This window comes from Solea solea, chromosome 2 (assembly GCF_958295425.1).
Source record: "Solea solea chromosome 2, fSolSol10.1, whole genome shotgun sequence".
NCBI lineage: Eukaryota > Metazoa > Chordata > Actinopteri > Pleuronectiformes > Soleidae > Solea > Solea solea.
The window spans coordinates 36,059,062-36,081,317 of NC_081135.1; the positions used below are offsets into that span (position 1 = coordinate 36,059,062).

General features: G+C 40.2%; 1 protein-coding gene across 2 annotated transcripts in view; it reads left to right on the top strand.

The window, feature by feature from the left end:
- Positions 1-22,256, top strand: part of LOC131448236 (contactin-associated protein-like 5) — a 120,602-nt gene that overhangs the window by 42,597 nt on the left and 55,749 nt on the right. For both annotated transcript variants that reach the window (XM_058620518.1, XM_058620526.1), the window contains exons 7-11: positions 3,021-3,164; positions 6,178-6,445; positions 16,122-16,265; positions 17,763-17,922; positions 21,513-21,619. In XM_058620518.1, the coding sequence (XP_058476501.1) occupies positions 3,021-3,164; positions 6,178-6,445; positions 16,122-16,265; positions 17,763-17,922; positions 21,513-21,619 (823 nt within the window). The remainder of the gene's footprint in view (positions 1-3,020; positions 3,165-6,177; positions 6,446-16,121; positions 16,266-17,762; positions 17,923-21,512; positions 21,620-22,256) is intronic.

Here is a 22,256-nt window from a genome sequence, read left to right on the forward strand (position 1 = left end):
ACCGTGTGTTAATAAGTACATAATATAACGGTAATACCATGTTTTTTCAAAACTGATATTCAGGAAATATAAAGTATTACAGGATACTCTCAGTGTAAAAGCGTCAAATCAAAAATTATTTATAATTTACAAAGATGAAATTAATTCTCCCTTTTGTCCCACACACAAAAGATAGTGGTATTGCCTTAATATAACTTCTTTATTCCAAGATTATTAGCATATTGTTGCTCTAGTAAAAGTTAAAAAGTAAACAAATTCAAAACAAGCTTTTTCTACTGTGTTAAAAAGAATCTGGTTTACAATATATAAGATACAGATAATTCCCCTGGTGACTCTCACTGGCAATAAAACAGTGTTCAAACTTGAGGCTTTTTTTTTATTAAAGATACATTATAAGAAGTTATTTGAAAGATTTCACTGATCTTGCAGTCTCAGATCACCCAGCAGGCATTTCTACAGACAAGCGGTCTTGACTTGATAAGCCCTGAGGATCTGAGGCTGCACTCTGGTTCATATGGGAGCAGCAACGTAGCCGAGAGGAGAATCATATCACACAAGGTGATCAGTAAAATCCTAAAGTCAACTGTCAAACTGACATTAAACTTTGACGAAAGGCTGAAACATGATATGATCTTGTGGCGTCTTGTAATTGTTAAAAAGTCAAGCAGCTGCATTTTTGTACCGGCTGAGGGCTTGAAATAGCTGACTGAATACACTAATCTCGGGGAGATCAAATGAGGGCATGGTCGACCTTCTTGAGATCATGGCTGAGGTCATCGTTGACCTTCTTGAGATCAGCCCCGGGTGATAAAAGACCTGTTCCTTTAACTGATAAAAACAGGATTTTTATCATTTGTGATTTGTTTTTTAAATGAAAGGTCACCATCAAATACCACGCCCGTGTTTCTGGCTTAAGGTTTGATATTTGCAGAAAGGGCTCTGAAATGTTTCTGTATAAAAAATAGGGATAGACTTTTGAGAGGACAGAGGGGAATCACTTCAAATTAATTTTAATTTAGTCGAAAGAAGCTTTCAAACATCTAGCATTTGATTTCTTACAAACATGTACCATAATGTACAGAATACTAACGGACCAAAAGTGGCACCTTGCGGAACACCACAGTTTTGGGGTGCTACAGAAGAGGAGATATTTTACTTATAAGGAACTTCTGAAGTTCTGTTCTGTTGGAGCCAACAATTTATCCCTGAGGACATAGATAGCATTTTCTTTGTTTTCACCCATGTTGTCTGTTGGTTGTTTGATAGCAGACTTCACAAACCATCATGGAGGAATGAGGTACGGCCAAGGAAGAATCCATTAAACTTTGGTGTGCTCTGGATAAGTTCAGACCTAGGCGTTGGCTTAGATACAAGACCTGATCTTTTAGGTGGCCCTTAACTGATAAAACAGGATTTTTTATCATTTGTGATTTGTCTTTTAAATGAAAGGTCACCATCTAATACCACACCCGTGTTTCTGGCTTAAGGTTTGACATTTGCAGAAAGGGCTCTGAAATGTTTCTGTATAAAAATGGAGATAGACTTTTGAGAGGACAGAAGGGAATTACTTCAAATTAATTTTAATTTAGCCAAAAGACGCATTGAGACATCCAGCATTTTATTTCTGACAAACATGTACTGTGATGTACAGAATGGCAAGGGGCCTAAAGTGGTACCTTGGGGCACACCACAGTTCTGAGGTGCCAAAAAAAGAGTATTATTAGTTATGAGTAAATATTGATTTCTGTGGGTAGCATTATGACCTCCACTAATAATTCACTTCACCCGTGTCATCGGTTGGTTTGTTGGATAGCAGATTTCACAAAACTTTCCTAGAGGGATGAGGCACTGGCCAAGGAGGAATCCATTACACTTTGGTGTGGTCTGGACAAGTCCAGATCTAGGAGTTGGCTTAGCTACAAGGATTGATTGAATATCGAAGCCCCTGGCTATGGTACGCACTCTGTGTCATTCTATTTAAATGTGGTCGTTAATCACTTCTACGGGACAGAAATCACACTGAAACACCTTTGGTTGGGTCAATTAGCTGGAGCTGATAAAAGATTTGCCTGAGTTGGTGTGAGACAGAAAACGCCACAGCACAGGAAATTAAAAATCCAGCCGCTTTTGTCTGAAAGTATTACGTATGAAAGGTTTGTAAATCCTCACTTCTTAAAGGTATCTACTCTCGGATCAAGACCAAATGTATGCGGGCATCAAAACATGACAATAATGCTATTCCAAAAACGATGGCAATTCTCCTGCAGCGATAAAGGGCTTCAACTCTTCCGGGGGGGCTTTCAGAAATATTTTGGAACACAGCTGAAAGGATTTGCTTTCATTCAGCCACAAGAGCACCAGTGAGGTCAGGCACCGATGATGGCTGATAAGGCCTGGCTCACAGTTGGTGTTCCAGTTGATCCCAGAGGCATCAGATGGTGCTGAAGTCAGGATTTCTGTGCACGCCGGCCAAGTCCCTCCACAGCAAAAATCGACAAAGGAAAAAAAAAAGAAGCAACAAACATTTGTTTATGGATTGAACCGTGCACAAGGGCATTGCCAAGTTGAAAACGGAGAAAGAAAAAAAAAGGTCTTCCCTAAACTACTGTAGCATCAACATTTCCCTTCGTTTGAACTAAAAGACAAACACTATAAACCGAGGAGAAACCGCCGCAGACCAAGAGCACGTTATACTGTGTTCATGTCAACTCACTGCGCTGTATGTTTGGATCCTGAGAGTGGGTGTTGTTTTCTCACTCTCTGAATCACTGGCTCAGCTGTTTATGTGAGTCCACATGGGAATATGTGTGTGGGCTTTATGTATTTGGAGGCTGTGCTTCAAATGATGGGATTTTATTTATGTACAGTAAAAGATTCAGAATAGAAAGTATTTCCAACCCTTTTAATGAAATTAACAAACGGATATAGATATCTATATCTATAGATATAGATAAAGATATCTATATCTCTAAATCTATATATATGAAAGTGGTAAAATGTCTGTTTCCTGCTCGTCACAGCTGAGCTTTGGAGGCATCCCACTCCCCGGTAAACCTGGCACCTTTCTGAGGAAGAACTTCCACGGCTGCATGGAAAACCTCTACTACAATGGAATCAATATCATAGACCTGGCGAAGAGACGCAAGCTGCAGATACACAGCGTGGTAAGTTGGAGAGATTTTCAGAGTTTCTACACGTAGTCTCCTACCTGCATTCCGTGCACATACCTGATACTGTGAAATGTGTCTGCTCTTGCTTTTGAAATGGATGGATGAGTGTTCAAAGAAGAAAATGTGAGAGTAGCGAGAGTTTCCACGGACACACGTGTGGTGGTTTTACATGATATTTAAACTTGATGTTCATATTAGACCAATGTCGGTGTATGTGATAAAATCCACAATTGATGTAATAAGCTAATGTAAGTCAATATATTGACCTGCTGGTTTGGCTCCAATTGTGGCAAAACATGTGGAGATCCAGCTTCATTCCTATGGAAGAGTATTACGGCCATAAATTGAAAGAAAGAAATAAAACAGCATGAAATCTGAGAGAAAAGTTCAGATTTTAATCTCAGAATTCTGACTTTCTCCTCACAATTATGACTTTTTTCTCAGAATTATGATTTTTTTTCCCTTAATCTCAGAATTATGACTAATCTCAGAATTATGACTTTAATCTCAGAATTATGACTTTTTTTTCTCAGAATTATAAGATTAAAGTCAGAATTCTGAGGGAAAAAAATCTGAATTCTGACTTTAATCTCAATTCTGGCCCTAATACTCTTCCGTACATTCCAAGTGAGTATTGTTATTGTGCAGAATGTATTTGATTATATTCAGGTAAGTGAGAGTAAGTCTCAACAGTCCTGGGACGACACATCAGTGTGTAATACAGCTAAGACAGTATTTGCATTTCATCAAAAAAAAACATGAATCTAATTGAAAATGTTCCATCCAACTCAATATAACTGTTCCCAGAGTGACAGCGTGGGTGAACTAATGATTTAATTCTTTGCTTTTCCTTCCAGCTAATTTGTGACTTGATTAGTGGGATTCAAGGTATTCTGGTCAGAAAATTGCAACGTGAAAAACTATCACGATATTCACTGCCGTCTAACTGCTAAATCATTAAGTCCAACGTGTGTGGGGAGTGGATTAATTTGTAAAGTCGACCTCTCACATAAGATCAGACCGCTCGCTCGGCCCCAAACGGCCACAAGCCACATCTCGTCTGAGACGCCCACCTCCATTTAATGTCTGATTGCCGTGTTAAAATGCCTTTCGCTGACAACAGAAGCGCAGGAGAATGAGAGAGGGTGAGAGTAAGAGCGAGGCCGTCAAGATGGAAGCTGTAATGGGATTTCAATGGGACAATCTCCCTGAGGTTGATGGAGGAATTACATTGCGAGTCAAAGAGCTGTGATTGCTCTGCGCTGCCCCGAAGGCGCCACGACTGATGGGACCCTGACCTCGACAGACATGACCAGCCGGAGTCTGAATGTACCTAACGCAGCAGCCCCCGCTGTCGCATCACATTTAAACTGAAAGGCTTTTTTTATATATATATATCTTGGCGGCTGTTTTACGATATTGGTTTGGGGCAAACAATTATAAAATAAATCCGTGGGTTCTCATTGGACCTGTACTTTTTCTGAAGTTCCGCTTAACTTTCTTTTTCCACCATCTCTCGAGGCATTAATGTATCCACGCTGTAGCACAAGAGACCTCACAAACAATTAGGAAGACAACAGTGTCATTAAATAAAAATTACACCGACCCAATAAAAGTCCTCCCTTATGAAAACGGATAAATCGGCTAATTTATTTGTGTACTTGTTCCCCAACTGTGAGTCTTTGTTTCTTTTAATTGTCCAATTGTTTGACGAAGCAGTTTGTCTCTAATCTAATCGTTTCTTATGTAATTGTTGAAAGATGTTGGATGACAACATTTATACCTAAAGCTGTTAACCCTTAGTACTCACACTGGAACAGATCTGTTAAAGCAGGCTTTAAAAATGCGTGTTTTTTATTGTGTTGTTTTGAGTCAAAGTTATGATTCATTATATATCGCATTTTTAGTCGTGATATAAAGTAGCAATGATTGTGCAGAAGTCACAAAATTAGACCGTTTCTCTTTTCTTTTCGTTTATAAAAACGAGTCAAAGTGAACTCTGTATTCCACAAATTCAATCCAATTTTAAACATTTTTTTTTGAGTACTTTTTGCTCAGGTGTGTTTATATCGTGAAAATGGAAAAAAAATGTCTAGGTTGTGCTGAAAAAAGGATATAAGACACACACAAAAAAAGGCCAATATGCTCTGTGTTCTAAGGGTTAAACAAGCAATGTCTGGTTATCTTAGCTTAATTTAGCTTAGCATGAAGACCAAAATTAGGCAAATTAGTTCTCCAACTTGTTTCTTTTAATTCTCCAATCCTAACACTAAGTACTTTGTCTCTAATCCAGCGATCAAATGTGTCTTATATAAAATTCTTATTTAAATGTTAAAATATGATTATTCACTTAACTTAGCTTAATTTAGCACAGCACAAAGACCAAGATTAGGAAAAAAAAAAACAGCTAACCTGACCTGTAAAAAAGTTCTCAAATAACTTATTCTGAAGTTTATAAATGTCAAATCTATAGTTGCAATTTCACAGCTGGTTACTGTATCTGCCTGCATACACAGACGCTAGATTGGAAAAAAAGGATTATACATATAATACTGCGTCAATAATTGAGTTTTGGAGGTGCTGGTAAGATGATTTTCTTACCTTCGGAGTCAGAGTGGTATCGATCTTCTCATCTCTGTCTCGGTGAGTCTCCAAGAAGTGTAATTAAATGTCAGACTACTCCTTTAATCACCATTCCAGAACAGTAACTTGTGTTTTTCATACACTATAAAAATTTGGCCGCTGCGTGCTCATTACCAATTCATACTTTCATCCAAGAAGTGTGCGCCACGCTAATTGATGCAGATGATTAATTTATAAGTTTAATTTTAACTGTTAAACTGTGTCGTGATCCTGGACGGTTTAAGGCTTCTTATTTAACCATCTGGCCCCGTTTTGTCCGCATGAACTTGACATTTTATTTTCCACGCGAGACCCAGCGTTTCCTTAAAAGTAGCTGACGCCACATGCAAATTATCCGCGTCCTTGGCTTTGTCGTCCTTCCCAGGGCAACGTGACCTTCTCGTGCTCGCAGCCCCAGCTGGTGGCGTGCACCTTCCTGAGCTCCAGCAGCAGCTTCCTGTCGCTGCCGTCCGCCGCGTCTGCCACGGGGGGATTCGCCGTGCGTTTCCAGTTCAGGACGTGGAACCCAGATGGGCTGCTGCTGTCCGTGCCCCTGAACCCGGAGCCCCAGAGACTGGAGCTGCAGATCAGCGGCGGCCAACTGCGCCTGACCCTTCACAGCCCGGGACAACAGAAATCAGAGGTCTCCACTGGTGTGTACACACACACACGTTTGTGTCTGTCTCTGTCTCTTAGTCTCTCACACCGGATTTTACCTCAGTCCATGGAAATAAACGTTTTTTAAATCATATTATTTTACGAGGTAACAGTTCTGAATGTAAGACCAAATTCATGATGCCAATTTCCACAATCTTATATTATTTTATGTATTACAACACATCACTGATTTACACAGTCCTGTGTCCTCCCCTGTGTTAGCATGTGTGTTGATCAACCTAACCTCTGTGCCTCCCAAGGAGATTATTCTTCTCTTCTGATTGATTCTCTCGCCAGTTCCTCCCATCCAAAATTTTCGTCAAACTTTTTATCAGTTGACAAAAGTATCAGTCGATCTCGCATGGATTGGAGTGTTAGGGCCAAGATAAAACAGCATGAATTCTGAGATTAAAGTCAGAATTCTAAGATTATTTGTCAGAATTCTGAGATTAAAGAAAAAGTCACAATCCTCAGATTAAAGTCAAAATCCTCAGACAAAAATCAGAATTCCAAAATTAAAGTAAGAATTTTGAGAGTAAAGAAAAAGTCAGAATTCTGACTTTAATCTCAGAATTCATGGTGTGGTCCTAATACTCCGTAATTCCGTCATCATTTTTGTCATGTAACTTTATATTTACTTAACAGTGTAAAAAGTGTTGGTTTGTTTGTCACAGTTTTCGTCAACGAAATTCACACTGATACACAGTAACACATGATTATTATAATAACAAGAGTTTAGAAAGTGCTTTGACAGGTGAAACAACACGGCCCAGTGGCATAAATTGCAAAAATAAAAGTAATGAAAACACTAAAATGAAAGAAAAGACGAGACGATGACATTACATAAAGGCAAGTCTGTAAAAACAGGTATTAAGAAGTGTCAATCGTGAGATATTTATGAAAACTGCACACCCTTAAATGCACCACTGACTTTATTTTCTGCATTCATTTAAACACAAAAACACACACACACACACACACATAGAGCAGAACCTGAAACCCGCAGGAGTCGCAGCTCACAAACCTGACCTTCAACTTGACTGGAGAGAAACTTTCGGGTGCATTTTTTTTTCAACCTATTACCCGCGGGTCATGTGGGACCCACACACACACACACACACCCTGACCTCAATGTGCTCTGCTAGCTTCCACACTTTACTCCAACTACCCTCAGACAAAAATTTTTTATTTCATATTTAAGAGTTTAGAGGAAGCTGCAAAAAAACACCTCTGTGATTTCCATGTGTCACGTAACCTTGCTTTAAAAGTTAATTAAAATGAAATGAATGCTTGTTGCAGGAGTGTGGTGGTGGTGGTGGGGGGGAAACAGATAGGAGCTGAACATTGTCTCAAAAGTCACACTCATTAATTATTTTTCCTTCAGTAAGGCAATGTTTTTTTTCTGTGAGGTGAAAAACCACTCGAGCGTGTGAACAATGCTAAATGTAAATGTCTTATGTATAAAAAGTTTATTTATTTGGTGGGAGGAACGAGCCCACGCGTCGCTCGGAGCTCAGGGCGACTAACACAAACATTTTAACCCGACTTGACGCTGCGACAACTCCACACCTTTTAACTGCATCGCTGACTTTATTCCCTGCATTCATTTGGAAATTAAAGAAAATAGCTGTGAAAGAGAAAAAAGGAGCAGTAATCTGCCACAGCTGAATGTCCACAACAAAACAAAATACTTGTGTGACACTGTTAAATAAGGACAAACTGTTTATTTATGTCCCACAACCACGTGAACCACTTTTGAATCCGCAAAACCTATCGACAACTTTTCGCCTTCAATGTGTCTAGGCTGCAAATCGCCAAAATGGACGCCAGAATTCACTTCCTGTTGAGTTGAGGCCATAGTCGAATGTTTTTGTTCGTCTTGGTCTATAACATCTTCCCACCAAGTTTTGGGAAATTCAGTGGAACTAAATTTTGCCTCTGTTTTCACCTTAGGGGGTGGGGGCGCTGTAGAGCCCTGGTGCAACGCACAGGTCCCAGCCCTATGCCAATATCGCGTTTTCACCACACCTGACCTTTTTTGCACGTTAACCCCCTCAAAAATTACCACAAAGCCCTCGCCCCGCGCAACTCGTCACATCCGAGTTCTGTTTACGTTAAAGCTTTCAAAAAGTGGAATTTTAAAGTAGTTTTCCGGTCATTTTAGCGTCAACTTTGTCGGAGCGCTGAGGCCACGCCTTTTGACGTAGAGGAAGTCCTTTGATCATTTTCAATCATTAACTTGTCTCAAACATATGGACCATGTTTGACGCGGCTAGCTCAAACGTGCTAGGACGAGTTTGTTCAAATGTGTAGGCTAATCATTTTTTGTTTTTTTCAAAATGGCCGACTTCTGGGTGGGCGGAGCTAATGGAAGCATATTGGAAATTTGTTTGGAATCATAAGAGCAACAAGGGTACCAAGTTTGGTTAAAATTGGCACATGTATGTGTCACTTGGACACGATAGAAACAAATAAAGAACTTATCATATAAGGCAATTTTGGCAAAATGTCCCACTTTTGTCTGACCATAACCCGACTTCTGGGGGCGCTAAAGAGCCCTGGTGCTATGAAAGGGATCGCAATTTTGCCAGACCCGACCTCCGTGTCGAATTTCAAGAGCTTTTATGCACATGGACATAATAAGAATCTGAAGAACAACAAGAGGACCCATTTCGGACCCTGCCATTCGCAGCTGGGGCCCTAATTAAAAGTGGAAAAACTGCAGGAAGGGCAGGAAGAGAAGAGGTATGAACTGAGCCGTGACTCAAAAATGAAGGTCCGATGGATTTGTGGGGGAAGTGTTCCACCGCAGTTCTCATTTAGTGGGCTGAAAAGTTGGTTCTTTACGGTTCCTTGTGGGACTTTTTAATCCTCTCGTATAGCACAGTGTTTGTGATTGTAGCTGTTTTTCTGTGAGGGAAAACCACTGATGCATGTAAACCACAGTCTGTCCTCCAAGGGATAGCCCCCCCCCCCCCCCAAATATGACCCACAGGAGCGTTCAGTGCCCCCAGCAGTTGGAGAGATACGACACTGGTATTTTTCAACTCAATGAGGCACAAATTGGTGAGGTTTGGGTTAAAAAAGTTACAGACAATTACAATAACACAATGACCTTGGCTGCGTCGGCACATCCAGGGTACCAGATTGCCAGTTTATTGTGCGACCTCTAGGGGGCGCCCATAATAAAAATGGACCTGTGGGTCGTAATCCACCGGGGTCATTTGAGTTGGAGGACAGGCTTGTAAACCAGGGGTCGGCAATAAGGTTTTCTCAGCAACTGAATATCAGGCTAAAACGTGTCTGTCTAAACTACAAAGAAAGTATTTAATTTAGTTAATGATTTGGTTTAAAATTTAAAATATTGTTGCTAGTGTCTTAAAACATCTTCATTCAGAGATAAAAACCCACACGTTTTGCTCAAGTAATCGTTTTGTCCATAAAAATGTTGAAAATTCAAGGCTTGTTTTTGTCCCCAAAGCAGAAATGATTCAGTTTTAATGATTTCTGTGTTACACGGAGCAAAGAAACCAAGAAAATATTCACATTTGAGAAAACACCAAAAACCAATTACTCAATAAACAAAATTGTTTATTAGTCAATTAACTGTTTCAGACCTAAAGACGAAAATAATCGCCTGTTGTAAATGTGTACGTTGTCTTTCATCACCGACTTGTTACAAAGACTCTTTTAAGACACAAATGTGAGTTCAAAAATGCTCTTAAATGACATTTTTCACTTTTCTTATACTGTTAATGATTATTGACAGCGTCTAACTATTAGCATATTATGCTAATAGTTACTTTACATACATTTAATCTCATTCAATTGTCAAGTTCTAGCACAGAACTGAATCTCTTTGAAAAAGTTCATATTTGTTTCAGAATAAAAGCTCCGAGTTCTGGATGACGGTTAAGATAAGAGATGCTGGCGGGCCAGTTTTGGCCCACGGGCCGCCAGTTGCAGACGGCCGATTCAGAACCACGTTGCTCAAAGCTGAAGGGCAACTAAAACCAAAACTGAAACTTCAACGCAAGTTGATGCAATGACAACTCCGTACCTTTAAGCACTTTTATTTTTCTGCAATAGTTTAAAGACGGAGAGTAGAAGACCAAGACTTGACCTTCAATCTGACCTCGGTGAAAACTTAGTTTCCAGGTTTGCTGGTTTATTTATTTGCTTGGTGGGAAACGTGGGACGCTCTTCTCTCGCACCCGGATGAGCATGAACTGACCTCAGTGTGCCCTTTTTTTTTTTTTTTTTTTTTTTTGCACAGTGAAGTCGAACAATAACAACAACAAGGCTGCATATTTTCACGCTTCAGTCAACTCAGTCGCAAAAACACGGTGTCACTCAGTCGAGTCCGGATTCTGGAGAAACGACACAGAATCAGCTGAGCGACTCCTTTTATCACCTTTTTGTCCTCAGTTTGTTGAATATTATCCACTCCTCTGGCTTTCCACTTCTTAGGAAATGGTGAAATTTAGAGAAAACAATATGACTTTTGTTTTTTTATATATATATAAATATATAATTCAGTGTTTTTGACGCCGTCGCACACGAGACTCGTGACCATTGTCGGCAACGAAGTGTGAAGTCAAAGTTTCAGCACAAATTAAATTAGCGGAGTGAAGACGTAATCTGACATTGGCGTTGATATGCATTGACTTCTCGCTAATTTACAGTATTTATCTATTTAGCCACTCTCTATTGTTTTGCCTCCTCCTCCTCCTCCTCCTCCTCACAGTTGGATTTTCGAGGTCGTTGCTGAAATTATTATCGAGCCGGCACTCAGATAAAATCTTGGTTAGAAATTTCGGGAGGTGGTGGTGGTGGTGGTGGGGTTTTCATGTAGCCACCCACCATGGAGATGATTAACATTTTACACGTCTGAGGGATAATCCTCGGGATCTTGTCTGCAAATGTGTGTAAAACGCAGGCTTGTCCTCTGCCAATGCGTTGCATCACACACACGCACACAAAGAAGCGCACACAGTGGTTAAATTCCCCGATACTTATAATTTCAACATTCTATCTCATAATTTACACTTTTCATCTCATAATTTCGACTTTTTTATCTCATAATTTTGAAATTTGATCTCATAATTATGACTTTTATCTCATAATTTAGACTTTTTATCTCATAATTATGAGTTATCTCATAATTATGAGTTTTTATCTCATAATTTTAACATTTTATCTCATAATTATGACTTTTTAGCTCATAATTTCAACATTTTATCTCATAATTATGACTTTTGATCTCATAATTTCAACTTGCTTTGAGGATATTTTTATTATCAAGGCTAGGTTTTAAGGCGATACTGGGTAACCTACCTCTTCAGTGCGCAGCATTATCTGTTTTTTTAATAATCATTAAAGGGGTAGTTAGGTTTTTAAGTGGAGTTGTATGAGCAGGAAGCTTCCCTGCCTTTTTCCAAAAGGACACATTTTCTCACCAGGGTCCATTCATGAAAGCAGTGATTTAAGCCTCATGGGACACAGGAGGTTTTTGGTCTACTTTTGCCTTCATTGGTCAGTCTGTGATACTCTGTTACAGACCCATGCCTGTCAAACACCACCCTCTCAAAATAGGACACTTGAACAACCCCTGTGTTCTGTGTCCTAAAATTGCTGTGGTTTTTTTTAAATGGAATTTGGTGCAGGAAAAGTGAAGTGTTGAACATTATTCTTAAGATGGTCATATTATATATTAGGTCATACTTTTAAAGTGGAACTTTGCAAGTCTGGTTGTTTTTTTTTCCATTTTCTCAACCGCTCAATCGTAAACACTCCTGGCCATCATGTGCATCTGTTTTCAACTGATTTGAAAGCAAACACAAGCCATGGAACAGCCAACCACTCACCGAAAACAAACCAGCAACAGACATTGTGCAAATACACACGAGTACATGGAGATCAAAGAGTTTATCCCAAAGATTCTTACAAGTGCAACAGCAGAAACACCAGGTCGGCATCTATTTTGCATGCTTCTGTGGTCTCCAATTCTCACCATTCAGAAATAATGGATATAAGACATTCTATATTGCACATTCTTATAGCCTCTGTATATACTGTACGTTTAACCCTTAAAACACAGAGCATTTTGGTGTCATATCCTTTTTTATATCCATTTTCACCAACTATATAAACACACCTGAGCAAAAAGTACTCAGTGCTTTAAAAATGTTTAAAATCGGATTGAATTTATGAAATTTGGAAAAACTTTCACTTGTTTTTATGAACAAAAACAAAAGAAAAACGGTCTCATTTTGGGACTTCTGCACCATTTACTTGCTACTTTATATCATGACTAAAAAATGCAGTATAAAATGAATCATAACTTTGACTTAAAACTAATTTTTTATATATATGACCTATAAACGCGCACCCACCAGGAAGTCCATATAAGGAGCATCTTATAGAACCCCACTTTAAAAAAAACATGCTCTACACAGAAAGATTGCAGCAAAGACACAAATACTTTCAAAGCTCCACCTGAGAATTGAAATTAAAGGTGAAGTTTTTCTCACGTTGCTCTGAAAGCACAGAATGATCACACTCCTCCCCGCAATGTCAAAAACCTGTGCAGCTGCGACGTCTCTGCGATTATTTGTCACTGATGGTGTTGCCGCTGATGGTGTCGCTCTTCTAAATTTAACCTGCTGCTCTTTTTCAAACATTCCTCCATTTATCAGAAATATCACTTTTGAAACACAACAGTGCACTCTGTCTTTATTCTCTCTCTCTCTTTTATTTGTTCTCGTTCTCCGTTGTCTGAGACCCAGCAGTGTATTTTTTAAGGATGAATGCAATTAGCAGCGCTGGATAAAAAACCGCTGCAAGTGCACGGGAGCATTAGTGCGGTAAGAATATTGATCCGTGTCTTCCTTTGCCCAGATATTATCTGCATCAGCAGCAGAAGCTTAATTTTCTCACAAGTAAACATCTTTTGTCTCTCGCGCTCGGAAACGGTGGGGAGCAGCAGCAGCAGCAGCAGCAGCAGCAACAACAACGGGCCCCGATATGAGCTTTTGTTTCATTTAGCCTAGGCCTGCATTTTGCTGGCAGTTATAGGGCTGTCGAGGATTTGAGGTATTAGCCGCTGCAGCGTGGTGCAGTAATGGAATGAGACTATTACACGTGTATTTCCAGGGGGGGCATCAGCCGGGATGTGTTGTGTCAAAAGAAGAAAATGCTTTTATTCTTCCTCACAGTTCAGCAATACTCGTGCAGATCACTGATATGATACGGGACACTTGCGATCAAGATCGTGCGATGACACTTCCGCTTGGCCAGCAGCAGCACATCGAGGGGGGGGATCAGGATATATATATGAGCTGAAATGGGGGGGGGGGGGGGGGAACTCCCGCCCTGCAGTCCCTCGCGGCGACACTGTTTATTCCGTGAAATAGTCAATGGAGTGGAGAAAAGTGCCCAAGGCACTCGCACTCTTCCGGGATAAAAGGTTCCGCTGTAAGCGACAGGCATCAGTGGACTGTGTGAAAATCTCAACTTCTCCCAAGAGCTTGGACACGTCTGATTGTAGACTTAAAAAAAGAAAAAATCACTCCCAGTGTGAGTGCGTCTCGGGTCGCCTCCAAAGCTTCCTCGGCACTCGCGGCTCAATTTGGATGCAAATGCACGGCGGTAACTAACGCGGGAGGTGTGGCTTCCACCCCCTCCGTCGGCGCCGAGAAGAAATGGTTTGAGGGGGTCAAGTTGTGAAGACTCGCTGTTAATTTTCACCGATTTTCCAGCTTGATTTTTGGGTCCTCGATGTGTCAAAATATTAGATTCAGCTGTGAGCAGCGAGGGTGTTTTTTTAGTCAAATTATAAGTTTGGGCTTTTTGGCTGAAAGAGTCTAATTTAAAAAAAAAAAAAAAAAAAAAGAGCAGAAATCTGGCAGGAGGATTATAGAAATTGGTGTCAGGCTGTTTAAAAGAATAAATAAATGAATAAAAGTCACTTGATTTGCTCTAAAAAAACAAACCTGCAATTTTGTGGCACCAGGTAAGAATGCTAATGTGCCTCATTTCAGAATTTAGAAATATTAACACAGTAATTCCTTTAAATGAATATTATTATTGTGTAACACATTATTTCTTCAAAGATACTCAAATGGAGCGCTCAAACCACCCTCTGCTGCACTTCTAGGCTGAATCTTCTTCTTCGTCTTTGTCGCCAGAGCCAGAACATTTAAATGAATAGTATTATTATTATGTAATGCATTGTTTCTTCAAAGAGCGCTCGAGACAACAAAGAGTCTGCTGCACTTCTAGTCTGTATAGTTTGAACTCAAACTGATTTTTTTATTATGTTTCAGGAAACCAGCGAATCAGAGTCAGAGGAAAGTTATGGAAAAATGCCTGTACATAGTTTTTTTCATTTTTTTTGCCTGTTTCTGGACATTGAGACAAATGTTATTTTAAATATGTTCTATACTGTTCGAATTTCAAATTTCGCATGCAACTACAGTGTTTTTAAATCAAACTAAATTGTAACGTGCAGTAAATTGTAAATAACTGCCAGAGATTTGCCTTTATTGATTACAGATTAATTATCTGTGATTTCAGGCTCCTACATTTATTAAATTTTATTTAGTTTGGGTTTATTTCGGTCACAGGTATTCACAAATAAATGCAGCTACATTTGTGTTGACACATAATTAAGCACACGTTGTTATAAATGGAAATAAATGGCAGCATTCTGCATAAAAGAAACAGACAGAAAAGGTGTTTTTACGTTTAAGTGAATGTATATGTAACTTTGTTGTGGTTACTTTGCTGCTGTGTGGCATGAAATAATATATCTGTGGTTTGAGGAACGATCGATATCTCACACGTTATTTTTCAAATGATATTTAATTTATAAAAATGGTAAAAGACAAAGGAAACAGACAAAGTATGAGAGAACACATTTAAAACAGTGAATAATAACCTGTATTTAGTCTTTTTGATGAAAAAATTATGAAACAAATTTGATTAATTGACAAAAGAATTAATCGAGGTGTATATACTGCACACAGCTTATAATGTGCAAAAACTTTTGTGCAAAAAAAAAGTAATGCAATTAAGTAAAAGGTGCGAATGATCCCATTTGAAATGTAGAAAGGAAAACATTAATGAGTGCCGTTTTTTTGGCGCCATTGAGCAAACATCACAGCGCCGCCATCAGAAACACTCTGCCTCATTTACACTTTAACTTATTCTACGTGATAAAATATGCACGCAAGTGTTTTCCATGACAGGAAGGAGGGGGAGTTTTTTATTTGTCCAACTGTGAGTGATGTGGGGAACAACACTGCAAAGGAACTGCTCCTGAGAGGGCGGGGGGGGGGGGGGGGGGGGGGGGGGGGGGGTTGGTTGTTGACACAGTTGGCAGGTATTATGAAAAATAAATATCACTTTCAAAAGTGCATCTCTAATTAAACACAAACATGGGTGAAATTCATCATCAAGAAAAAGAGACTGCTTCTCCAGTGATAAATAAATAAGAAATTGGTGAAAAAAAAAAAGAAGCTCTCGCACGATGACTTTGTCACACTCCGATGAAACAGGATTGCAGAGGTAGAGATTCTTCACAGCCTCGGGGGGGCAACGACAAATAACTTTCTTGTTACACCAGCAACTCAACAAATGTGCAATCTTCTTCTTCTTCTTCTCTCGCAGGCCTCAGAGTCAGCGACGGACTGTGGCACTCGGTGAGTCTGGACACGAGGGATCGACACATCGCCCTGACGGTGGACGGCGAGCCGCGCTCCACCACTGAGCTGTGGGAACAGGTGGAAACCAGGGGCAACTTCTACTTTGGAGGTGGGTGGAGTCCAGGAAGTGTCACGGACGTAGCAGTTAGCCATTGTTAGCCTATACTTTTCACTTCACACTTACATGTTAATGAATATTTTCCTGAAGAGTTATGTGCCACTCACGTTGCACGACCTTCTTCAATGGCACAGAATGTACATTTTGTAGATTATATTCCCATTTAGGGCCACACGCAGTTGGTGTAGTGGTTAGCCCTTTCTGCAGGGAGTTAGCATGTTCTCCCCGTGTGCGTGGACTTCTCCGGGTTCTCTGGTTTCCTCCCACAGTCCAAACACATCCAATATGGGGATTAGGTCAAATTGGACACTCTTAATTGACAATAGGTGTGAGTGTTAGAGTGGGTGGTTGTTTGTCTCTGTGATGGACCGGCGATCTGTCCAGCGTGTGACCCCCTGTCTATCGCACCATGTCAGCTGAGATTGGCACAGCTCCCCTCCCCCGTGCAACCCGGTAGAAGATTGATGGATATTCCCATTTAGAGGGAAATAAAGCATGTCACTTCTGGTTGGACATGGGTGTGATTGATAGCTCCCAGCTAGCATGTCTAAAGCTGTGTCTCCATCATGGTACAGTTGGGTTTGGTACAGTAAAGGCCTCGGTCAGGCATGAGAACAGTACCTCTACTTGGTAGGCGGGGTGTACCAGTTCAACAACAAAAGAGACACAACAGACAACGCAATAGAGGACATCCAGAAGCTCTTTTTTCCCTGTTTGGTTTGTGGCTGTTCGTCTCAACAAGACGTCAAGCTTTGTATGAGAAAAGACAGCGGGTGTTGAAGAAACACCAGTTGCAAGGAGTTACCTTGGGTGGAGCCGGTCCATTAACTCTGGTACCCCAAGGGAAGGGTACCAAAAATGGAACAGTACCACTTGGTCCCATAAGGTTTATATCTGGGTTGACCATATAGGTCCGAAGTGGGCTTTGTCCATGGTGGCCCCCACCCATCTTTGCTTACATGGGCTGCCTATTTGCAACCCATCTTACTGAAACCATATGGGACCCACTTAGTACTCATATAGCCTGGGAAGTGTACTAAGTGGGCATGAGCTTGAAGTGCTCAAACAAGGGTGGGACCACCATGGAAATCACAGAGGAAACCCGCTTGGGACGCATATTGTCAACACTTATGGATGGAGCCCACATGGACATGCTCATCCAATGGGTTCTGTTGACATTTGTGAACTTTAAAACACAAAAACGGGACTACATCTTTTTTTTATACACGGTCTATAGAATTCTTACTCACAAAACACCTTTTTCGACCAATGGGAATCAGATTAATCGGCATTCACCCCCGAGCCAGCCAAACTGTGCCTCCAGTTAGCATGGATCGGATCGCAAAGACCCAAAACAACAACTGATTTCTCCGTCAGTAGCATGAAAAATATTGATGAATGTTTGTGGAATGAATGTCTTGTATACAGTCCCCGTGAAATCGGTGAAAAACTAACCGTGGTTATGTCATGTGTGTGGTTTCCATCCAGGCTGCCCCTCCGTGGACTGCCAGGTCTCGACCCCGACCTTCCAGGGATGCGTGCGGCTCATAATCATCAACAGCCAGCCGATGAATCTCAGCCACGTGCAGCAAGGAACGCTGGGAAACTATAACGAGCTCCAGTTCGACACGTGCAACATCAGAGATAGGTACAGCGAATATTTTCCTTTTTTATTTACGCTCTTATTTAATTAGACCACACTTTTTTGGAGGAAAAACTCTTGATACACAAAACAACAGAGGAAAAAGTGAAGAGGAAAAAAGAAGCAGAAACATTATCCGAGTTGGCAGCAGAGTTATTCATGCCTGCATGGTTAATTTGCGGATGGCAGTGTGTTGTCTACAGAGCAGCCTGAAAGTCACTGACATCTTGTCCTACAGAGACAAACATGCTGACAGGATCAGCCAATTAAATTGCAGCAGAAACTCGGTAACACCTTCACTGGCAGAGGGCTATGCTAACAAGCTGCTTCCCCACTGTCCTGTGTGGCACGCTATCCCTCATTACCCCGCACAGCTGTGGGCCCGGCGAATGAGTTTGGCAGACCTTACGAGGTCTGCGGATGTCGACGTGTGACTGGGAACATTTAAAGCGACGAGACAAAACATGCAAACTGCCATTTTCTTCCCCGCCTTGTGTTCGCCCTCGAGGAGAATCTCTTCTCTGTCAGATTTCAAACCGCCCTCTTTTTTTTTTAAAGGCCAGATTGTTCGCTGTCGGAGGATATGCAAACACAACAGCGCTGCCAGTCTGCGGTGTCAGTAGGCGAAGAGCTGCACTGTAGGAAATGACAGAACAATAGAATGAGATGGGCTTTTTTTTTGTTTATTGTTTATTTTTCCCCCCCAAGCAGAGAAGCAAACATCTTTTATACTTCAGTCTAATGTTTGCTCATCCTTTAAGAGCCTCATAGATTAATGTGAGATATCAAACGTAGTTTGGAAACAGAGTTGCAAACAACTGCAGATGGAAAAAAAATGGAGGACGCCAAGGTTCAGCCTTCCTCTTTCCAAACTACGGTGGCCCTTACATACCAGAAAGGATGTCGTCATCAATAAACTGAGGATGTTCCATAGAAACAGAATTTTAAAGTTGGTTAATGCAGTTGGTTTAAGTTAAGACTGAGCTCGTCTTCATTTACACATGTAGAAAAACAAGTGATAAAGTACACTATTGCAAACATAGACTGTTACACGTTGAACATTTCTTGACATTTCCGACACAAGAATATAACCCAACAATGCCGATCTGTAGATCAGTTAAAATGAAAATCCCTGAAAACATGCGTTAATCTGCAACATTTAGCTAAGGAAATGTCTAAAATCTCAATGAGATTATTTACTCTAATGACAAGTTGTCATTTCGTTATGAATTTTTTGATCACATGACCACCATCTGTTCACATTACACGTTAAATGTTTCCTTTACTTTACCGGCGACATGCTAACATTGGTTTCCTGTTGTTTGGTGATGAGTTGATATGAGTACAGCTGGATTATCTGAGCTATTTTTGCTTATCTTATCAAGAGAGACAGTAAATTCGCCAATTTCCTCTTCAATCCCACTTGTTTGTGTAGTTTTTGCAGTGATTTTTGACATTCACTAATGTTTTTTTTATTATAATAAATACATGCTACATTTCGTTTAGGTCCACAAATCTAATGAACCTTTATTACTTTTTAAAACGTTAGTTATTGATGAGTCCCAATATCATCTATATTCCTTTAAGGGTCGAGAAAACACAGTGGAATCTAAAAAGGTTAGGCAACTATTCTTAAATATTGTTGTAATTTAACTTCATTTATTTCGCGAGAAATGTGCGAGAGACAACATGAAAACAAACACGTCTACATGATATTCTTGTTTTCCCCGTTTCCTGTTGTTTCTGTGCAATTATGGTGTTGATGTCCCCGTGTTGTGCTGTTTGAAATAATGACCGCATCATATATTTTTTTTCCTGCATTAATTTTCTCGCCGCGCATGTAATTAAATCTCGTGCCTTAATTTGCGGTTAGCGCAAACTTAGGTGAGTTGGCTGCTGTAATTTCCTGACCTGTAAGGGCACTTATGAACACAAGAAGAGAAAATAGCTTGATGGTAATTAAACCAGCGGGTGCAACCTTATCTGTGTTGCGGCTGGCCCACTCCACTGCAGTTAATAGGTGAGAGATGAAAGTGTATGAAATTATAGATGCACGCTCCAAAGGCTGGCAATTATGTGAAACTGGAGGAGGCTCGAGGAAGGGACTATTAATCAGAATGGTGGCGGTTTGAAAAAATTTTTTTTTCTGTGAAGCGCTCATTGTGGTGAAATCCCATTAACGGGCATTCTGCTCTGAAGGTGACAGTGACGCTTTCATTTTTAGACAAACACTGCGGCACATCGGGGAGGGGTTTTGTTTTTTCTCTCCACACACTGAGACAAGGACACAATATGAAACGTTTCACGGTTTTTTGTAACGTAGCCACACGGAACGTGAAGGAAAGGCAAATTATTAGGATTTTTATTATTATTCTTGTTATTTTTGTTTGTGGACGACAGGGGTGGAGTTCAGAAGCTGTTTTTCATTACAGTAAACAAAAGAACAAGGGTCGTGTTTATGTGATATAGACGAGATCAGCTTTGGGACCAGAAGACGTAACATTGTAATACTGTACTGTAACAGTCAATTAAAGACAAAAGACCATCTGGTTTGAACCAGTGCTAAAACAATCAACTGTCAAGAGAAATAATAAACAGTTTTAGTTCACGATGCACTGATTCCAGATGTGAAATTCTACAATGATACTGATGAGAAATCTGATATACAGCTATTTGTAGCAGGAAAACAGAAAAACAAATAACTGAACTGTTTATCTTAAATCTTCATTTCACTGTGTTATCATGAATTTCTGGACCACTGGTGATATTTACAATAACAATTTGGACAATAATTGATGTCGATTCCTTTTCAAAAATCACAAATTCAGTCACAGAAATGAATGTGTAAAATAACCTCAAATACTAAACGTCAGTAAACGATGAAAACGCAATAATTTTACAGCTGAAATTGATTGAATTCTATTTTAATAAGAATTTACACCTTTGTTTTGTTATACTTATTGTGGCCACCAGGTGTGCCATCGAACCGTCACTATCTGAAGATGATGACTGTAAAGTGTGAGGAAAAACTTTCCTCACACTTTAATGGCTCCTTTGTAAATATTTCATATGGAAACATAGGATTCATGAAATGTGGACTTTTTTTTATTATTATGTCACTTTTCCCTCCAAAAAAACCCAGAAAAAAATAATCCTAATTTCTCTTTTTACTTGCCTTTTGGGGACACCCATAATTCTGATTTTTCATTCTTTAATTGTAGAAAATTCAGAATAAAAAGTCAAAATTCTGAGTTTAAAGTTTAAAGAATTCCCCCTTTAATTTCAGATTGTAAGAAAAAACTCAGAATTATGGAAAAAAGAGTCCGAATTCTCACTTTAATCCGTCAGTCATAAATTCGATCATGCAATTTTGCAGAATAACCTTTAATCATAAGTTTACTTCTTTGGCGGTTGTCGCCTGCGCCGATGACAGTAAACATGATGATTATCCTCGCCGATACCAGTGTTTACACGATGAATCACTAACACTCCTAATCTCTCTACTTCTGTACTGTTAAGATTCTGTGATGACTAATCACTGTTTTTTTTTTTCAAAGAATAAAAAATAATTAACTTCTAACACTTTGCTTTGGCAGGTGTCTCCCCAACCTGTGTGAACACGGAGGCCGCTGCGCTCAGACGTGGAGCTCCTTCACCTGCGACTGCTCGGGAACAGGATACTCGGGAGCGACCTGTCACAACTGTGAGCAGTTTGTCTCAAGTTCATTTCAGCACCTTGTCTCAAACCCCGCGATTGCAGCCGCCGCACTCTTCCATTTATTCCGGCTCTACTGAGCTGTGTCATTTGATTCAGCGCACACATCCTTTCCTGTCTCGCTCGTAACGTCGCTACGTGCCGCCGAGAGCCAAAGCGCAAAAAACCTGACATGACCTTATACAACGTTTTCTTTTTTTCTTTCTTTTGCTTCATTCTTTAATAGTTTTTTAACAGTTTTTAGACGACGTGGAGTTTTCATGTCGCAGTTGTTCCCCCGCCGATTCCAAAAGTCGCCGTGTGTTCACCAGAATACTGAGCACTTGTTTATATGCAGGCAAATGCAGTGTTTTTTGCACGTTGGTGCGAATATGACTGACAAACAGCATCTGCTGACTTAAAAATAGACGTGGTTTTCCCACCACGACTGTCATCATCTTCACCCGCAGATGCCGTCTTCCAACCTCAGACACAAGTCTGTGAAGTTCTGAGAGTGTGGAGACGATCTATCATTCACTGTTGATGATTCAGTATCATCATCATTCAGAGTGATTTTTGGTTCCCAGGAAGTTCTGGTTACGTTCCCTCAAGGTTCCCCCCTCAAGTTCTCCTGTGGTTGCCATAG